General features: G+C 50.8%; 1 protein-coding gene across 1 annotated transcript in view; it reads left to right on the top strand.

The window, feature by feature from the left end:
• Positions 1–19,394, top strand: part of CDCP2 (CUB domain containing protein 2) — a 29,074-nt gene extending 9,680 nt beyond the window's left edge. The window contains exons 2-6 of the mRNA XM_014598622.3: positions 394–741; positions 2,121–2,462; positions 3,248–3,601; positions 15,225–15,403; positions 16,458–19,394. Of these exons, the coding sequence (XP_014454108.1) occupies positions 394–741; positions 2,121–2,462; positions 3,248–3,601; positions 15,225–15,403; positions 16,458–16,775 (1,541 nt within the window). The 3' untranslated portion in view covers positions 16,776–19,394. The remainder of the gene's footprint in view (positions 1–393; positions 742–2,120; positions 2,463–3,247; positions 3,602–15,224; positions 15,404–16,457) is intronic.
• Positions 19,395–20,117: the final 723 nt, after the last annotated feature.

Below are 20,117 nucleotides of genomic sequence, written 5' to 3'. Positions count from 1 at the left end.
AGCCATGTGCCCCAGCCCCATCATCATTGTCATTGCCCTCCGCTGGACTCGCTCCAACTGGTCCACGTCCTTTCTGTAGTGGACACAGATGTGGCCTCACCGGGGCAGAACAGGAGGGAATCATTTTCTTTCCTTGACTTTTTTTTTTTTTTGGCAATGCTCTTATTAATGCAGCCCAGGATGCCGTTAGCCTTGTTGGCAACACGAGCAACCTGCTGACTCATACAGCGTGACAGTCTGTGCAGAAATCACTCTGCCCACCGCTGAAATGAGTCACCTTTCAGGCAACACACGGCTGCTGCTCAAGAGGACAAGGCAACCTGGGCCTCTGGAGATTTGCAGAGCAGTTGCATGTTCTGCTGTTTTTACCTGAATTGTTTTTGCTTTCTACAGGTGTCAAATGTGGGGGAGTTCTCTCAGCCCCGCACGGGAATTTCTCCAGCCCTAATTTCCCCGGCCTCTACCCCTATGACACTGAATGTACGTGGCTCATCGTGGTCACAGAAGGCTCCTCGGTCTTGCTAACCTTCAGTCACTTTGACCTGGAGTATCACGACAGTTGTGACTATGACTACATCAAAATCTACAACGGGGCCAGCGAGGACCAAGGGAATCTCCTGGGAAAGTTCTGCGGCAAGAGTTCCCCTCCGCGGTTCACGTCTTCCTGGCACGTCATGTCCATCATCTTCCACTCGGACAAGCACGTGGCCAGTCACGGCTTCTCTGCAGTTTACCAGAAAGGTTAGGAACAGCGTTACGTGGAATTTCATCCAGAAGCTAACAAGTTCAAATGTGTTGGTGAAAACCTTCCAGGTTTGCTCTGTAGCGCTGGGCACAGAGTGACTGCAACAAGAGCAGTGTTGAAGGAAACGGAATCCACCAAAGAATTTCACAGCATGAAACGATTAGGGATAGGAAGACACCCCCCCCCCACCCCCAATAGATCGGCTCTATGCATGAATCCAGCCTTTCCGAGGGCCTCTGGATGAGCTCTAGTGAAGATGCCCTAAAATCAATTGCAAGGCTTGTAGAAACTCCAGCTCAAAGCGCTGTTCTGGACTGAAAGGGGACCTGGTAAAATCACAGGGCTCTGGGGGCAATTATATTCAGTTTACCATGGAAAGGCTGCTTTTCCTAACTGCCAGCCAGCAATTTCACCCTCTGATAGTCAAACTGGGTCCTTCCCTCCTCCGACTTCTGCAGAAAGGTCCTGCAATCCATTATACCAGTGTTGCCCAAACTTCCAGCCCCACAGGCTGGGTCAGTGACCCAGGATCAGTCCCCGGGCCAGATACCATGTGGGGCTTGTCCGTGGATGTGATCCGCACACCCAGATCTGGCCATGCGCTGGCCTGAGCCCATGCTCCTGGCTCCGGCTGCATGCTGGCACAAAGGCCACATTCTCCAGCCTGCAGGGCTCCTCATGGGCTCAGAAATTTGGCAGAAGGGACGTGGCAATTAACACTGCCACGGCCTCAGATGTCCAGACCCTTGGGCCGGATGACTCAGCTCCACAGGCCAGGGGTTGAACACCCCTGCGTTATACCTGTGCCACTAACAGGATGCCAAGGGATAGCCGAGAGCAGAATTTGGCCCTGTAGAGTGACATTAATGAGCAATGCCATTAATTGTGCAGAAGCATCATGTGATTGACCATTTTACATTGTAAGAAACAGGACCAGTACCAGGGCTGGAGCCACAGGAGTGTGTTGATATAGAAGTGTCCCTGAATTAACATCTGAACCTGTCTCCAAGCATATGCACTATAAATGATTTGCTGTGATATCAAGCCTTTGGTCATTGCCCGTCTACCATAAATTAGGGACCGCCTACATTTTCATTCCTAGTTACGCTATCGACCAGTACGACTTTGCCTCAGTTTCCAGAGGAGGTAAAGCATGCTCTGCTCTGCTCACTTGGCACAGCGCCTCTTTTCTTGCTGGAATGGGAGGGAGTGTCATGCTCTTCCCCTCGTGTGGCATTTGTGACTCACGTGTTCCACTTTCTGAGGTTGGGACGTATGCCTGGCTCTTCTACGCCCAAGCTCTGGGCTTTCTGCTTTCCTCCTGCTTTGTCTTGATGCCTCCTCATATGTATAACAGGACTGTGTTTGTTTCCAGATGTTTGCGGAGGGGTGCTTACAGGCCTTTCCGGAGTGATCACAAGCCCCGATTACCCAGAGAATTACCCCAACAATGCCGAGTGCCACTGGATCATCCAGGCAGCTCCAAACTCTGTTGTCAAGCTGGTCTTCATTGACTTGCAGATGGAAAACAATGTGGAATGCAACTTTGATTACGTGGCCATCTTCGATGGGCCCACGCTGGGGGCCACGCACCTCAGCCGCTACTGTGGGAGCATGAAGCCTCCTGATATCATCTCTTCCACCCACGAGCTCCTGGTGGTCTTCAAGTCAGACTTCAATATAGGAGGCCGAGGCTTCAAGGCTTACTTTTACTCAGGTATGGACAAACCCTGATGCCGAGTGAGTTCCCAGTACTGTGGGATGCCCTCTGTCCCTTCTCCTGCTCTCCTGGGCCATCATCCCTGGGTGTATGTCTCAGAAAAGGGGTAGAGCTTTGCTGCTTCTCCACCAGGTCACCACCGGTAAGTTTTTCCCTAGCCCCCTAACTGCAGCATCTCCCACATCTCTGTGCCTGTTCCCTTCCAGCCCCTCTGTGGGTTCGGGAACTTCGCTGTACAGATAGCGAATGGAGGTGCCAGGAGGTAAAGTGACGTGCCCAAGTTCACACGAGGAACCTGTGGCAGAGGCAGGAGCTGAAGCCAGAGCTCTGGCTTCTAGTCAAGTGCCTTAGCAGCAAGACCATCCACCCCCGCTTGTCCCCTTCAAGTCAATGGAAAAGCTCCCATGGACTTCAACGGGGCAACACCAGCCCATGACTCCTTTGAGCCTCTGCAAACCTGTAGGTCTGTAGAAGTGGGAGAACGAGCCTTTTTCCTTCGCTGTTTGAGTGCACTGAACCTCCCTGATAAAAAGCCTGCTTGTGCTAATTATCATCATGATTTTTTACATCCTCGGCAGTCTGCCACCATCGTGTAATGTCTTCTGTCCCCGCTGGCTCCTTGAACATACAGAGCATGTGGCTATGAGGTGTCCATGTAGAAACGAGTACGGTTGCAATAGATTTTAGGCATAAAGCAAGTGAACTGCCCACAGCAATCCTGACAGCCTCCCTGGGCTTGGGTTGGTTTGGTAAAGCGCTTTCCCCCTTTCTTTTCTACCCAGCCGAATGCCAAGAAGTCTACACAGTCGTCAAAGGGAATTTCTCCAGCCCGCAGTATCCCAGCTTTTACCCCAACAATATCAAATGTCAGTGGACCATCCAGCTGCCCCCAGGATACCGAATCAAAGTCTTCTTCCTGGACTTGGATCTGGAGGGACGGAACAGCCTGACAGATGGCTGTGATTACGACCATCTGGCAGTGTTTGATGGAGGCAATGAGAAGGCTTCCCTGCTGGGGAAGTGGTGTGGGAGAGAGATGCCATCTCCCATAATCTCCAGTGGAAACAAACTGCTGTTGGTCCTCCACACAGACAGGAACACAGCCAACCGGGGGTTCTCGGTAGTGTATATTGGAGGTAAGGCAGCACTCAGCGCGTGGAGCTGTTTTTTCCTCTTCCTGTGGGTGTGCTGCTATTGCTTATTCTTTTGCTATGACATTTTGGATGGGTTTCAGGGCAAAGCAGCCCTGAAGCCTGAGTACAGAGACAACCAGGGAAAATTAGACAACTTGGAGTTCCAAAACTGAACGCGTCTTTGTGCACTTGCATTTGTGCCCTGGACTTGCACTGATTGCACATGCAAACCAGGCAGCTGTGTGCACAGACAGTCAGGGAGATGTGTAACTGGCTCTTTGCGTGTGCAGTTAGTTACTCAGCTGGAGCTTTGCACTCCTAGCAAGCGCCCATGGATTAGACATTCAGCTGTTCATGCGTCTCCAGGTGGAAGTGAGTGCAGTGCATCACAGGGTTGGTCAAACTCTCTTTTGGATGTGTGCTAGGATGCTATTTGGGTCCCATCACACCCAACCCATTAGCCATTAAGCTTTGCCAGTCATAGCAGAGCCCAGTGCTGCCTGCAGCTCAGTGTGTCTAGGCATATTCTTGAGATGCATGCCCTGCCTAGCACCTCTTCGAAGGGCTGAGACCTCCTGTGCCCAGCAGTCCTCAGCCTGTGACTCACGGGCAACATCGAGATCCCCTGACAGTGTTTCTGGCCACATTTTTGCTGCCGTGACTGTGTGTTTCTTCAGAGACAGCAATGTCTGATGTTGCCTGCGGGGCATCGTGTGCTCAGCACTGCTCCCCATGGGCTGCTGAAGTTGGGGGACCCCAGATTAGATTTGGAGATCAGTGCAGACCCCTTAGCTTGGTGCTTGCTTAAATGCCTGCTCTCCCAGAGCGCTGGCCTTGTGGGTGCACTGGCGTAGGAATTTACCTCTTCAGGTGCATGAGTGGTGTCTGCTCAGGGGCTCCAGGGGTGGCCATCTTCAGGCGGATGCCAGGTTTGGAAAGGTTCCTAACACAACTGCTCTGTACTTTCTATGCTGCAAGAAAACAATTTATCTCTCTCTCAGACTCACTCACTCACTTTATTTCCTGCCTCAGTTTCCCTGTCCTTCCTGACCATTCTTTGGGATTTGATCAGAATCTGCTGCAGCATCCAGGATCCCACCCCCCTCCTGCAGCTGCGAACGACTTCTCTGAATCATGGGCCCTCTTCCTTTTGCACCTGGTTTCCTCCTCCTCTCTCTTGAAAATGGCTGGTATGCTCCCTTGTACAGCTCCCACTCCTTGCTACCATGTGCACCCCTGATCTGTTGCTTAGTTTCCAGCCTAGATGGCAGAACCTGTCTTCTGCCCCTCCAGCAGGGTGGTTCTCAACCGTCTTTGTACCGGGACCCATTTGTAGACATCAATGACCCATCCCGACCCAGTAAGTAGTTTAAGTAGAAAACACACATGTATGTTGGCCCCAAAATACTTATTAGACACTACAGGTTAAAGCAGCTCAACTATCTTAATTTTAAAGACAGAAATCAACACCAACAGGAAAACATGAACAGCAATAGCAACGTGTGGCTCTTCATTACTCCCAAGTGGCATTCATCATTGTGCAACCTGCACAATGCAAATTCCCGGTGCCCCTCGGTCCCAACCCACAGCTTCCCAGCACTGCTGGTGCCCCTCGCTCCCGACTTGCAGCCCCCTGGCCCTGCTGGTGCCCTTCACTCCCAACCCACTTCCCTCTGCCCCAGGCCTCAGCTCCCCAGTGTGTGGGGCAGCGTGTGTGTGGAAAAGGGGGGATATGTGTGGGGCATGCGGGGGCCTGTGCCCCCCCCAGACTTGTAGATTTGTGCACCGACAGCAGGCATGGGGCTACAGCCTGGCATGGACAGGAGCTGCCTCCGTGGCCCAGTGAGCAGGACTGCATGTGGGATGGCAAGACTCATTGCTGCCACTGCCACCGCTAGGACCCCCATGCAAGCCATGCCACCAGCACCACAAAGCGTAATGGATGGGAGGGGCCGTGCTGCCCTTGCCTCCTCCGGCCACTGGCGCACTGGGCCACAGCTGTACCTTGGCACCACTGCCCAGCCACCACTGCCGCTCCCCTAAGGCTGCCCGCTTTGCTCACCACCCCACCTCCCTTTCAGAGTCGAGCCGTGGCCTGAGGGGAGCAGGTGGGCCACGGTGGCAGGGGAGAGTTGCAGTCTGAAGGGAGAAGCTGGCAGTGGGAAGAGGTGAAAGCAGTGCACCCCCCCCCTCCACCATCCATTATTCTTTGTGTAGCTGATGGCTCCTGCCCATGCTGGTCTGGTCAGGCTGCAGCCCCCTGCCCGCTGTGGGTGCACAAATCTGGGGGGACACGTGTCCCCCCCCATGTCTCCCTGACATGTCTGTACCACCGTTGCCCCCCGACATGTCATCTATGCCCCCCGCCCCATAGACAGAGCTGCAGGAGCTGCTCTCCAAGCTGCCTGGGTGCCACATGCATGTACACGTACACACATGCACATGGCACCCCTACCTGATCGCCCTCCTCCCACTCCCCCCGCTCCAAGCAGCCCCTCGCAGGCTGGAACTTTGCCAGGGTGCAAGGGGAAACCCGCAGTTTCCCACGTTTTTCTCCTTTAAAGGAGAAAAATCAATGATTTTCTGCATTTCCCCCTGTTTTTCCATGATTGTTTATGACCCTTTCATATATTCTTGTGACTTGCTTTTGGGTCGTGACCCATGGGTTGAGAAATGCTGCCCTCGCATACCCATGCCATTGCCAAGGGAGACCCATTCAAATGTCAATGAGTTGTGACAGCCCCCAGCTCAGACAGGGCTATGTGGCTAATCCACTGAGGACCCATTCCCCACTCCCCCAGACTGTCTCTAGAAACAATTTAACTCCTTGAAGTCAGCACAAGATGAAACAAGTAAATGGAGTCCCCTGCCATATGGCATACAAATAACACAGACATCTTCCACATTCCCCTCAACAGGAAATATTTCTGCTTTTATGACTTCAACTGCGAGTCAGAACTGGAAGGACACATTTTAAAAATGGAGACTGTGAGATACAGTGCCCCTGTTCACTGCTCAAGGGCTCCAGACACTTCCCAGCTGTCAACCAAAGCATAAGGTCACATTTGTGCCGGGTGCCTGCTTACCCAGGGAGCGCCACCAGAGATGAGTTCAGCCAACACAGCGCATAGATGAGTGGCAAACTATGACCAGAAAACACAGTATTTCCTTCCCGTGCACCCAAGCCTGATCTTCCTCTGCTACTTATTTACCACTATAGCTTTTACAGTAAATGACTTCTTTTTTTAGTCTATAAATACTGCCCTTACCCTGATGGGGAGGGCATCCTATGAATGCCTTATAACAAGGTCCCCAGTGCCCTCTTGCCTGTAGTGAGCTCTCAGAAGCCAGGTCCACAGGCGAGGGCTTTGGAGGAGATGCCGATGGGTGGCCATTTATCTTACAGGGCCCTAGGGTGGGGTTTCTTGTACCAGCCTCAGAGCCCCATTGGCACCGGCTGGTGCTGGAGAGGAGATACGGGGCTAGATGGACCATGAGCGTGAGCCAGCTTGGCAGTTTCATTGTTCCTCCGGCGGGGGTCACAGCCTAGTGGCTGCGTGGCTTGGCTGCCTGGCTGGAGCTTTTTGAGGTTGGGCTTTGCTCTGAATTCTTGTTGGAGGCCTTGGCTTACTAACCCAGCTGTAAAGAGGTCTGGGGTTATTTGGACCGAGTCATCAAAGGCAACCAGATGTGATGCTGGCCACATCATTCCCTCGCGTCACAGACTACCAAAAGTGATGTGCCCAATGTGGGACCTACCTGAGGTGGACCTTCGACTTTGTAATGCATTCTCCCTTGTCCTGGCAGTTCACTCTCGAGTTGGCACCCAGAGTAAGGCTGAATGTCCCTGACTTGTGTTGTGCAGGAAGTCAGCTCCTGCAGCTTTAAGTGTCACCTGAAGTGTCACAATGGGACCTGGTTGAACCTGCTCTTGCATTATGATTTATGTCAGCCAAGCCACCTACATCTGCAGGGGCATCTCCTGCCCTCCAAACAGCTTGGAGCTAAGAGAACAAGGTCCATCAGGAGACCATTTTTCCTGACCTTCAATGATCATGAGTAGTCGCAACGTGACTCCCCTTGCGCGTCCTACCATGAGGTCTGTCTAGACCTCACCAAGGGTTTCGCGCTCTCCTGGACTGTTCTCTTGGGCATAAATTGTCCCATGTACTTCGTGTTCGGGGGGAGATTTTATTTGCCAAGCCACTCAAGTAACACAGCGTTACCAACAAGTGTCAAGTCTTTGGAGCAGGCTCAAATCTACTTAGTCTCTCTTGCAAGTTAAAAAAAAAAAATCATGGCTTTGGCAGGCATCATTTTTGCAGCTGCAAGTTCAAAGCTATGGAGATGGTGGGTGGGAGGCTCAGCCCCACGCTCCCTCTCTGTACAGTGCTTCTCATATATTTGTCAACCTTTGCGCCTCCTCAAAAGCTGGCAAATTTATGGTATTTGCTGTATTTCAAGATAATTGCGTTTGAGCTGACCTGGGTGTCGGGGATGATTCATACCCTATTTCTGCACAAGATGATCCTCTCTGGGTATCCAGGAGGCTACTAGTAAAGGAGCAGCCTGCTGTGTGTTGCAGATGGGACTAGCACCGTGTATGCTGTGCCTGCGTGGTGAGACCACATGTGTTAAGTAACCAAGTTGGAGGTGGAGAAGATTAGCCACTGCTACTGCTGCTGTCGTCAAGGGGCAGCCCGGGTTGTGATTACAAACCTGATGTGTGCAGGGTTTTATAACCCAGCCGCAGAAGTTAATTCCTATTCAAACTTGGTGCAAGAGCTTGCAAAACCCTGCTGGATCCTGGCCATCGCTCTACAGTTCTCCCAAGGAACAAACCTCAGTGTTTTGCTGGTGTCCCCCGGCGCAGGAGCCTCCCGGGCTCTGCCGCCCACTATTCGCTAGCAGTGGCTGGGTTCAGACACAGCTGTGACTCTGTAAAGTCGTCGGCTTCATCTTGTTTTGCAACTGCTCCATCAGCTTCCTCTGTGCTGATAGGATTTGGGAAAGATCCCATGCAGACAGAGGAGGGAGGATGGACAAGCAATTAATTGGGAGTCAGAAGAAGATGCTTCTAATTTCTGCTCTGCCCCAGACTTCCTTTGTGACCTGAAACGACTCACTTAGCCACCCTGGATCTCAGGTGATCGCTTGGTAAAACCTTTCCCTACACAAGGGCGGTGAGGCTGGATTCATTTCTGGTTGAAAAGTGTGTGGGGATCAGCAAGAGGAACATGCAAGGGATGCCTGAAGCCTGCAGCAGACAAGCCTGCCTTGCCTGTCACAGCTTAGTACTGGTTTTTATAGTAGCATCTCCTTGCTCCAGTGCAGAGATACCAATTGGTAGCCTGATACCAGACCGAAAGGGGTGTCCCATCCTGTTACTGTCCCTTGAATTGGCAAGTCACCGATGAAAGGGAACACGCAGGGCTAAAAAATAACCCCCGTTTGCAGAAGTCACCCAGAAAATGGAAATAATTGGATAGGTTGCACTAGCTCATTACTCAGTGAATCCTTGCCCCAGACTAACACACCCCAGAGCAGGTAGGGAGAGGTACCCAGAGAAATGAAGTGGCTTGCCTAAGGTTGGTGTGACAGCCCGTGTCTGAGCTGGAAAGTGAGCTCGGGCCTCTCGCGTCTCCCCCGCCAGCCCGCATTTCGTAAACAAATGTGATTAACATTCAGCTGTGAAAGGAAGAAATCGAACATGAAACCACTGTCTTCCTCGGTAAATGAACACGGCATGTTCATTTCGCGCACTGGCTAATGATTTATGCAGCTGCAGCTGCTTGTAATTAAGAGTCTGTGTGGTACAAGCCTACTATAAACATCCTCTGCAAAAGACGGGACCGGCGTCTTGATGAAACGCCGGGTCGCTTCCTATTGTATCCAACGAGCCCCTCACATGGCGTGCTTGGGCTTTTCCTTGGGAGGAGATTCAAATAGACAAGTTACAGCTCAAGAACAGCGGGGTGGCCACAGTATTGGCCTAGGGCATGTGAGGTCTGCATCCTTTACCTAACCCTGCCAAGAGTTCCTCGCATCATTTGGAGTAAGTCCCCATCTCAAGGCACCGCTCGACTATAAAGAGTAGGAACTGCCTCTGACGCTTACATTTTATACGTACCACAACCAGCACACTCAGTGTGGGCCTCACACAGAGGCAGCCTTAGGGGTGGGTGACACGGATGACCACCCAGGGCGCTGTGGTCAGGGGGGCACCGAACACACGCACATGCACACACACACGTGAGCAGCCCACACTCACAGCAGTGCTCTCCCCACCCCGCCCTGCCCTGGCAGATCCCTGCCTCTGCCTGCCTGGCGCTGACTTGGGGGTGGGAGGCACCAAAATACATGCGGCGACACCAAAATACAAGTTTGCCCAGAGCGCCATTTTCCCTAAGGCCGACTCTGGCCCTACACTTGGTTGGCGCTCCTGGAATATAAAAAGGCTTGGCAGGATTCAGTGTTTGTTGGTAAATGTTGATAGACATCAATGTCATCTCACGGACTGATGAAAAAAATATTTCCACCATTAATAATCAAAATGAATAGAAAGGGAATGTACAAAAGATGGTTGATGGAGTGCACGGAGACAGGGGGAGCAGTCCTACAGAGCCGTGCTGACTGTAGTTTCGATTGCAACTCCCAGGAGCCCCAGGGGACCGGGAACCAAGGAAGAGGAAGTGACAAAGCAGACAAGGGAGCTTCGGGTGAGCAAAGCCAGAACTGATGGCAGCTCTGGCGGCAGTCCCATAGCTGTTACGTTTGTCATTAATAAACTGTCTACTCCCCAGTCTCCTTATTCGGTGCAATCCTGACAATGTAAATCCATAAAAAAATGAAATAAACACTTAAAAATAAACATCAATATTAGCCGTCGAAATGATTAAAAAAATAAAGGGTGTCTATGGATGTGCGCAGGGGTGGGGTGTGCATTTCAATTGGAGTGGTTCCCAGAGAGCTGCTTTAATTAAAACACCTCCATCATTTGTATGAAGCATTGCACATTTCAAAATGGCCTCGGGGGTGCTTTAAATAAAGCTCATTCGATGAGTTTTATTTAAAGCGCCCTCTCAGCTGTTTCGAAATGTGGGACACTTAATACACGTGATGGTGAGACACGCTGGAGCGTGAACGCTCCAGCCGACTTGATTAATCGAGTCTGTTCCGATGCGTTCTAATTAGAACACAAAGGCGCACGTGTATCGGCACACACCAATCGAACGCTGCCAAGCCTAAATATCAATAATAAACACACCTGGGCTTGACGTTGCTCTCCTGAGCTCTGTATGCATTCAAAGAATGAGAGCCTGTGGTAGTAGGAACACGAGGACTTTTTATATTGGCATTATCACCAAGGGAGTTGCCTTGGTGGCAATACAACAGAGAGAGTAGGGTAGAAGCAAGCACTAAAGGCAGTGGAGTTTGGGTACTATTGTACGATGGTCGGCACTGGGTACTGGACATGAAACCATGTCAACAGAAATCAGAGGGCTGCATCGGCTCTGTATTTCATTATTCCATATAAATATTTTCCTTTCCAGCTGGCCCATAAAAGGAAGCGAATTGGGTTGTGGATGTGATTTATGGTCATTTAAAAGAAAGTCTTCCAGCAGGGTGAAAGGATCCATTTTCTCCTCCTCCTCTTGATCTAATGCACTCTAGTTATTTGGTAAATCTTTTAATGGTTTTATAATGTACTGAATGTAGCCAAGTGACACCATTTTTTCATGTTGATTGTATTGCCTCTTATCAGTTTCATAAGCCTGAAATTCTAACAGAGTTAGAATAATTCAATAATTTATATTGCTGAAGTGTTTGGTTTGAACCCTGATAAGCGCTACCTTTGATTGCTCTGGGTTTTTCTTTCTGAGTGGCTTATGCATTTGTTCTCTGCGTGTAGAAAGCCCGACCGCTTTGCTGGCAAACATGGAGGTGATCATAGCACTGTAGATCAGGGGTCTGGTTCCCCATTACCCTGCTCCCCATTGAGGCAGTCACGCAGGTGCATAGTTGGTGCGAAACGTGGCTGGTGGCATTTTAGATTCAGTGTGCATGAAGCAAATTGACTCACAGGCCACATCCACATGAGCGTGGATGTTTGGTTACGCAAGGACAACTAGCAGTGGGACACCTTGTGCCGCTGCTACTTGTTCCCAGGGAACACCTAAGTCACACGCTGTCTGGCACATAGCAGGTTACCCCAGGTAGGGTAGAGAAGGATTGGGCCAGCACTGGGCTGGCCCCAGCAGCCTTACCTGGGGTCCTGGGAGCTTCTGGGGCTGCCACTCAGATCCTGGCCAGCAGCTGCAGTGTGGCTCTGGCCGGCCAGGCTCCGGTTTTAAGTGGTGCGTGCTGCCCCGCATGCACCACTCCACTTTTTTTTTGCACATTTTTTTTTTACCCTTGGATACCCAGGGGTCAAAAAAACGCCGTGTGCTGCTACCTTGAAGCACAAAGAATGGCTGAATATGCGGTCTGTGGCACCACAGACATGTCTGCAGTGCCACAAAGCTCACAGCCACGGTCATCTGGACACGGCCACAGAGTTGAAACCAATGAAGCACAAGGACTGGAGCATGTTACACCATCAGAGTTCATTGCAGCTTCTAGGCCATCTTTCTGACAGCCTGTGAGGTAGGTGTTTTGCCCCCTTTTTAATTCCAAATGTAGGGATTTGGCATTTGTTCTAGTAAGGAGAGGCATCCCCAGCGGAGCCAGGGATTCCCGGGCTGCAGCCTTGTTCATTTGCAGAGACTGTGCCGAGTGCTGGTTAGCAGAAGTCAGGGCAGTCAGACAGATCAGGGTGTTTCTATCTCTGCATGAACACGCTGTTAGAGATGGCATCTCCCAGACACCTCTGTCCAGACTTTGCCCTGGCTTTGTCCAGGGGTGGGCAAAATGCAGCCCACGGGCCGGATGCAGCCCACCAGGCCATTCTATCCAGCCCACGGGGCCCCTAAAAGTTTTTGAAAATTAATATTTATCTGCCCCTGGCTGCCTGTCATGCAGCCCTCAGTGGCTTGCAAAACTCAGTAAGTGGCCCTCTGCCCAAAATAATTGCCCGCCCCTGCCTTAGTTTCACATCGCTGTGTCTGCGCAGGTTGTGCTGGCGCTTCCCTCTAGTCTCCACCTCTGTCCCAATATGTTCATGCTTGCTTCTCTTTCTTGCACACATACACACACCCACACTCCCACACACATGCAGGTCCACCCAGGTAGTTCACCTCAAGTGCCCTGTGCTGGCTTAGAGACCGCTATCACTTCAAAGAAGAGTTTCATGGTTTCGTTATGGCTACCCAGCATAGCGGTCACCCATTAGCTTCAGTGGGCCTTTACCAAAACTATGAGGGTGTTCTCTCACATCCCATTTTCTAGAGGGGGTCACTGAGAAGAGAAGAGGTTGCCTGCTTCACTCAGATGTACTCCCATACTAAAACATGGGAGACAATGGGCTTTCGGGTGGGGGCTTTGCTCTGTTCAGCCCCCTAGCACTTGAGATGTTGGCCTGATACGCTAAGATGTTCCACTCCTGAACGGCCGCTGCTCCTGCCTGGTGGTGATTGGCATCATGCTTCACAGAGGGGCAGGCAGAGGAGTGTTGTTGGAGATAGAAAATATATGCAAATCCCACTTTTGAGATCTGACTAGCTAATAAATGCACAGGCTGGGTCTGCATTTGTGAATAAGATGGAGCTGGACCAGTTTGTGGTATGGCAGTAGAAAGGGATTGGGGTCAATGACCCAGGGGGGTCTCTTCCAGCCTGAAGCTCATAGGGTCCAGGTTGATGTGTGTGTGTGTGTGTGTGTGTGTGTGTGTGTGTGTGTGTGTGTGTGTGTGTGTGTGCCAGCCTAAGCCACAGTGTCCTTAGAGGGCTCATGAGGTCCTAATAGAGGGCTGAGGCCACACAGACCAGCATGGGGGTGATCCTGAGCTGCACTGCCCCATGGAGACAAGAAAGCAGGGCACTTCCAGGTGCACACAGCTTTGCACCTCCTGCCAACCTCCCTTCTGGGTTGTTACCTCTAGATGGCTCGTCCTACTGGCGGGCAGTGGGGGTCATAGCCTGGACTGTCCCTCCCACTTCCCTCTGTCTTGGGCTCCTCGATGCAGGGAGAAGCTTCAGCACAGCCAGGGGCACCGGGAACGGGGATCTGTCTTCTCTGGCAGCCCAGGAAAGGCCAACCTGCAGCATGTGTGCCCCAAGTGGCACAGGCAGCCTCTATGTGGCACGTGGCAGATAGGGCAGCGAGCAGGAAGCAGAGCAGCAGCTCAGGCAGGGGAAGGGGATTGGAGGGACACTCAAGGAGTGCCAAAAACGGCCGGCCTCCCTGGTTTAAGGCATCCTTCACTCTCTGCTGCTGATGACCCATGCATAGGGACCTAGTGAAATCACAATTTTGTGAGTTTCGTGGAAAATGCAAAATCCAACATTGCCTGCAAAAGCGGGCAATATCTGTGAAATCCATGAGAAAAAAAAGAAAACTTACTGAAAATAAAATGCCGGCTCCCCAGAGGGAGCCAGCCGTGCTCATGGTGGGCAGCCTGGCGGGGAGGGGGGAGGAGCCTGCCAGCACACAGAGGAGCACAAGATGGGTGCCGCCCCTGCCCCTTGCCACTGATTGGCTGAGAGGGCTGCCTGTCGTGCAGCCCCACCCCTCTCCAGTTTGCAGCCACATGATGTACAGTCCTCACAACCCATCAGTGCTAGGGGGTGGGGCTGTATGACAGACATTCCTTGCAGCCAATCAGCAGTGAGGGACAGGGTGGCCACTGGGGCCCTTTGGCCAATCAGGTATGGGGGGCCCACCATGATCAGCCTGGAAAAATGGCAGCTGATCTTGCAATCTCCCCATGAAATGGGCCAGGCGCCTCCTGGAGTTGTGTAGCTGCCTCGCCATTCAGAGGTCTGGTAGAAACACCCTGAGCATTAATCACGTGTCTGTGGACACAACTGAGGTTGAAAGCCAGCCGTGCGTTACAAACTGGACTGGACGGTGCACCACGAGGGATAACTAAGTCTCAAGATATTCAGGCCTTCCTGAAACGTGCCAAAGACTTTGCAACCACACACCGAGACAGAGATGCACGCGTATTCATCTGTGCCCCAGTGGATGCCAGAGGAAAATAATAATATTTTTATTACTATAAAATAGTTATATAGAAAATAATTAAAATAATAATCCTGCCAGTAACTTTTTCTTTGCCTTCTGGTTTCTGAGCCTTTAGGTGACACCTGAGTCACGTGCTCAAGTTTTTCTCTGTTGTCATGGGGGCTTATCAGTTTTCCTAGGCTTTTTAAGGGAATGCAGAGAGCCTCGCCTAGTCACACAACTCCTAAATACCAACAACAAAATATCACCAGACTCTCATTAATGTAAAAGTTGGCAGCTCTGGGCCCCTTGGACCTGAATGCCAGAGCAGACTGTTTTGTTTCATATGTTGATAAAAAAAAAAGTTGAAAATAGCTGTAAAAATACTCTACACTGGAGAAATACTCTCTGCTTACAACATCTGTTGCAAACTACAATATTGGAAACAATCCCCTCCCTCTCCTTCAAGTTCCTCATGACTTTGGAGATGAACTTCTTGCTTGCGTTCTTTTTCCCCCTCCAGTTGTGCCCATGAACGTCAGCTGCACACGCACGGACTTTCAGATCCAGATCCCCATGAGGTCTCTGGCTCAGCTGGAGAGAAATAAGATCTACTTAGGGACTCCCTCCTGTCCTGCCCAGGTGGTCGGCCTGAACTTCAGGATCCACACGAGGTTCGACACCTGTGGTACCGAGTCCCAGGTAAGCAATCGGTATGAATCGTAGTCCCCTGCAATCATGCGGTAAACCCTGCTTCTAGCTAGCTACATAGTAAGAGATTGTCCTGCTAACGAAAAGCTTTTGGGACAAGATAAACAAAAGGTGGGGAAAAAGAAGTATTTTCCCTAATTTATAGGCAGGGGCTGATGATCAAAGAGATGCCTTGGCAGAGATCAGGTTTCCCAGATTGGATTGTGATATTTTTTCCTTTGGACAGTCTGACCCATCTGCCGTGTGAATGCAGAGATGGGACAAGGGCCAAAAGAGCCTGAGGAACCCAAACTCAGTGGCCATCTTCAGTATTGCCAACTCTCAGGGTTTTTGGTGTTGTTCTTAAAGTCTATGCTTTGGGAAGGTGAAAACCTTAGTTTTTTCTTTATTATGTGTTTATATGTATATACATATATATTAGAAAGAGCTACGTTTTTCACATTCCTGACGTGTAGACTTTAACAGCAACACCAAAAAGCATGAGAGTTGGCAATGCTGCAGCTTTTAGCAACGTGTCTCAGCGTGTGGCCCAGGACAGAGCCCAGAAGAGACCTGACAAGCCATGAGAATTATCCTGTTATGACCAGAGGAGAGGAGCACCTGGTGCTCTCTTTGAAGTCCCTGTGGAAATAAGGCTACATCTTTCTGGATAGTCAGAAGCCATGAATCCACCTATTTTTTGCCTCCTAGCCTAGGCTCAGACATGGGCCAGGGTCACTGCAGGTGAGACACGTGTCTGCCAAGATTGATCTGGCTACACTTGGTCATGTCTCAGAGTAAGATGATGGACTAGGAGACCTGTTAAGGCCCTATACCTCCCTGACTCTACCTCTTAGCACACATTTGAGCCACATGCTTTTAAGCTGTTGGCAAGAAACCACTATGAATACATTGCACCCAGTCTTTGTCTCTTAAGATACTAAGGCTTGGCATGGTCTGAATGTTGCTACATTGTGGGCTTGGGGTTTTTTGTGGCTGAAAAGAAGATATTAATTCACCAAAGACAAATCAAATACAAAATTGGGCTTTAACCCCTGTCCCACAGAAAAGAAACAACACATCCATGATCGTTAGCATCCTGTACATCAACTTTTCATCAGGGGACCAGGAGGACATTCACAAGTACGAAGTGCAGTGCGAGCCCAGAAGGAAGGAAGCCTCCGTAAACCTCCTGTCAGGCTCCGATCCCTACCGGCTGAGCCAGTACGCCAAGAACCTGGTGGAGTCGCAGCAACAGGACGCCGAAGCCATAGACACCTATGAGATCAAGAGCCAAGACACCAGCGACATCGTCTTCATTAGCATCTGTATCCTTGCCGGCATCCTCATGGTGATTGCTGTGGTTGGACTAGTGTTGCTATAGGAGCCTGCCTTTAGGACTTGAGTCACTGAGACCAGTGCTCCCTTCTCTATTGCTCCCCACCTCCCTTATCACGAACTGACCTTCATACCCAGCATCCTGAAGACACTGGGCCACAGCCTGTTCCACCTAATAGGTGTCTTTGGGCATCTAGGCAACTAAGGGCATGTCTGTACTGCTTTTGCAGAGCTCCTGCGAGTGCTACCAGGAAACACATCCCTGCACACATCTCCTCTGTGTGCGCACAAACCCCAGGAGAAAACCATGAAGCTGCCCTGAGGACACTTGTCCAGAGGAAGCCTGGATTCTAGGTCCTCAGTCAGACTATGTCCCATTTCCAAGTTCCCTACCTAGCAGGCCACGAGCTAGCTAGGGCCTAAGCATCCCCCAGCCCTACTGCTGAAGCTGGCTCACTAGCCACTTCCAAGAGAAAGAGTCCTGGAGCAAGAAGACGATGCTGCTCTGTGGCCCAGTGAGGAAGCATTGCCCTGGGGGGGAGACCTGGGTCCCGGCCCCAGCACATTTTCTGCAATGACTGATACATAAACAGCATTGGGAGAACAAGCTGGGAGCAGGGGCCAGAGCCCAGGTTTCCCTCCATCCCAGCCCAGTGCCATCTCACTGAGCCAGCTCCTTGCATGCTGGCTTCATAATACCTTCCGTCTTGCCTTACCCATGACTTGTCTTCAACAGGGGGGTTGAGGTGCCTTCGCCTCCTTCCCTCTACCCAGCTCACATGCTGGTAGATGAGACAGTTTGCTGGGAAGTGGGAGCTGCAGGTTCAAGCCCCTTCTGGCTAAGGAGAGCCTCAAACCTGAGGCTCTTCCTCCCTGGGTAAGTGCTCTCACCACAAGTCTGTTGGGTTAAGTGGTGGGTCAGCTGCCCTCCTCCACTGTTATTTGGACGTTGCCCTCTAATGATGGGCAAAATGATGGATTCAGCCTGTGGCCAGACTCCATTTCCCAGTAACACAGCCCCATTACCCCAGCCTGTCCACCCCTCACCCACTGCCGAGGGCAGGACCCATACGGGCAGGGTGCACAGCTGGGTGGCTGGGATGGGGCAGTGGCTGGGAGTGAGACAGGTGGGCAGGGCCAGAGAGACCCCAGGATTTGGGGGCAGTGACAGTGCGCGGCAGAGCCGTGATCTGCTGCCCACCCGCCCTTGAAAGGGTGTGTGGGCAGCGCATCGCATCCCTGCCCTGGCTCTAGCCCCACACTGTCACTGACCCAAGATCCTGGGGTCTCCCCAGCCATGCCAGCCTGTCTTGTTCCCAGCCACAGCCCCAACCCAGCCACCCGGCCACTCACCCTGCCTGTGCGGGTCCCACCCCCGGCCGTGGGTGCAGCGCTGGGTGCCTGGGCAGCAGGTCTGGGTCCGGTAGCAGCATCCAAAGGAGCCACCGCCACAGGGGCAGCCAGAAAACGGAGTCCACCACAGGCTGGATCTGGCCCATGGGCCGTATTTTGCCCACCCCTGCTAAGTGGTCTGTATGGGACACAACAGAGGGAGCTCTGTTCTTTCCCAAGTGGATTAAGCTCTCAAAGGCGACCCATTGTGAGAATAAGGGGAGTCATATACTGTCACAGGCAGGTTAGGGAGCACAAAGCTGCTTATTGAGAGAACAGGAGAGCTAGGGGACTCCCCAAGTGCCTTTGGTCTGTACTCTGGGCTGGGATGAGTCACTTCTACCCTAGCTGCAGGAAAGGTTTGGACCCAAGCATTTCAGTATGGTCTTGTTCCACCCTGCTCGAGTCCCCGAAATCCGTAACATGTCTGTGCATCGCAGGCCTTCATCCTAGCCATAACACTCGGGCACACAAAGCAGCAAGGGGGAGAAGGAGCCATCTCTCTTGTGTGAATGACTGTTCAGGGACTTGATCAGGGTGGAATTGGATTGCTTAGAACAGGGGTGGACATCCTGTGACCCCGGAGCCCCAGGTTGGCCACCCATGGCTTAGAAACTAAGGTAGCACTTAGGTTGCTAATAGGTGGAATAGGATTTGGCTAATTGCCCTGGTCTTAGACTTTTAGGGCAGCTGCTAAAATGGAGGACTATAGTGGAGGTGGAGTCCATCCTCCATCTCCTTTCAGGACTCTAAAGTAATTTTTGCAATAGGTAAACGCTTCCTGTTTTGATATTTTCCCCTCCTGTCTGTCCATACGGCTTACGAATATGACTCTTGTGCTTCATGACTATTCTTACAATGGCTTGGATGTGCTCTCCCTACAATGTTGCTACTCTAAAAGGAGCAATGTTGTTTGCCTATAGCTAGAAAGAACCAGTAGAAATTAATTCTGACTTTAATGTTCAAATCCACCAATCTAATATAACAAAGTGTATCGATATTTTCAATACATGATTCTTTATGCTTGCGTGGGTAACATATATACTTTTGCGCACCTGTTATATAAGTACGTATACAGCACAGAGGCAGATATGTTGGAGTGATGTTGTAGCCATGACAGATCAGGAAGTATGTGAGAGGCATGAATTTTTGTGGGTGATATTTTTTATTGAACCAGCTGCATAGTTGGGAGAGGGGGGAGAGGAGTGTACGTAGAGTATCCCTAGCAATTGGTATACATGCTCTGTTGTAACATCCTTATAATAAATTGTGTTTGTCATGTAGCTGACCACTTCATCTGCCCGTTGCATGTTCATCCATCCATCATTCATCATGTTCATCTAACCAGGACTTGTTCTAACACTCAAACCTCTTGAGTAGCTTCAAATACCCAACAGAGAAATCTTTCCTATTTTCCCCTGCGTGCCCAGGATGAGCTGTATTTACACCTATACCAGTAACACTGTCATTATCCAAAATCTCTAAAAACTGCGGATTTGTGCCTTTTCAATGGATCAGCATTTACAGTCCTGGAGGATGTTGATGTACAAAACAAAAAATACACATAGGTAATTTTTAGAGATTAAATACTGCATGAGTTATAATTTCCTTCTCTCTGCAAACTTTGCATAGTTGGATGCTTAAGGTGAAGTCCTACACCCTCCCCCCCCCCCCCCAAGTAAATCTACAGGTATTTTTTCATTGACTTCAACGAAAGCAAAATTTCACTATAGTAACTAAAAAAGTCTGACTTCGCAGGCGAAGGACTACAATAATCATCCCCAGCATTAACCATTGTTAAACGTTTGCTCCATTGATGTTCTGTTAAATAGGTGGCATCTGCAGAGTGGTTAGTGGATGGTGAGGTCGGCACATGAACAGTCCTTGGGGTAACCTGCATAAGCCATTTTCGAATGCCACTTGTTATGGGTGCAGCCATTCCAAAGTGTGCCAAGAATGCTAAAGCTCAGCCTCTTTCTTCAAGTATGTAACCGGC

This window comes from Alligator mississippiensis, chromosome 5, assembly GCF_030867095.1.
Source record: "Alligator mississippiensis isolate rAllMis1 chromosome 5, rAllMis1, whole genome shotgun sequence".
Lineage (NCBI taxonomy): Eukaryota > Metazoa > Chordata > Crocodylia > Alligatoridae > Alligator > Alligator mississippiensis.
The sequence above is the reverse complement of the archived record's forward strand: the minus strand, read 5'-3'. Positions and strand labels throughout refer to the sequence as shown.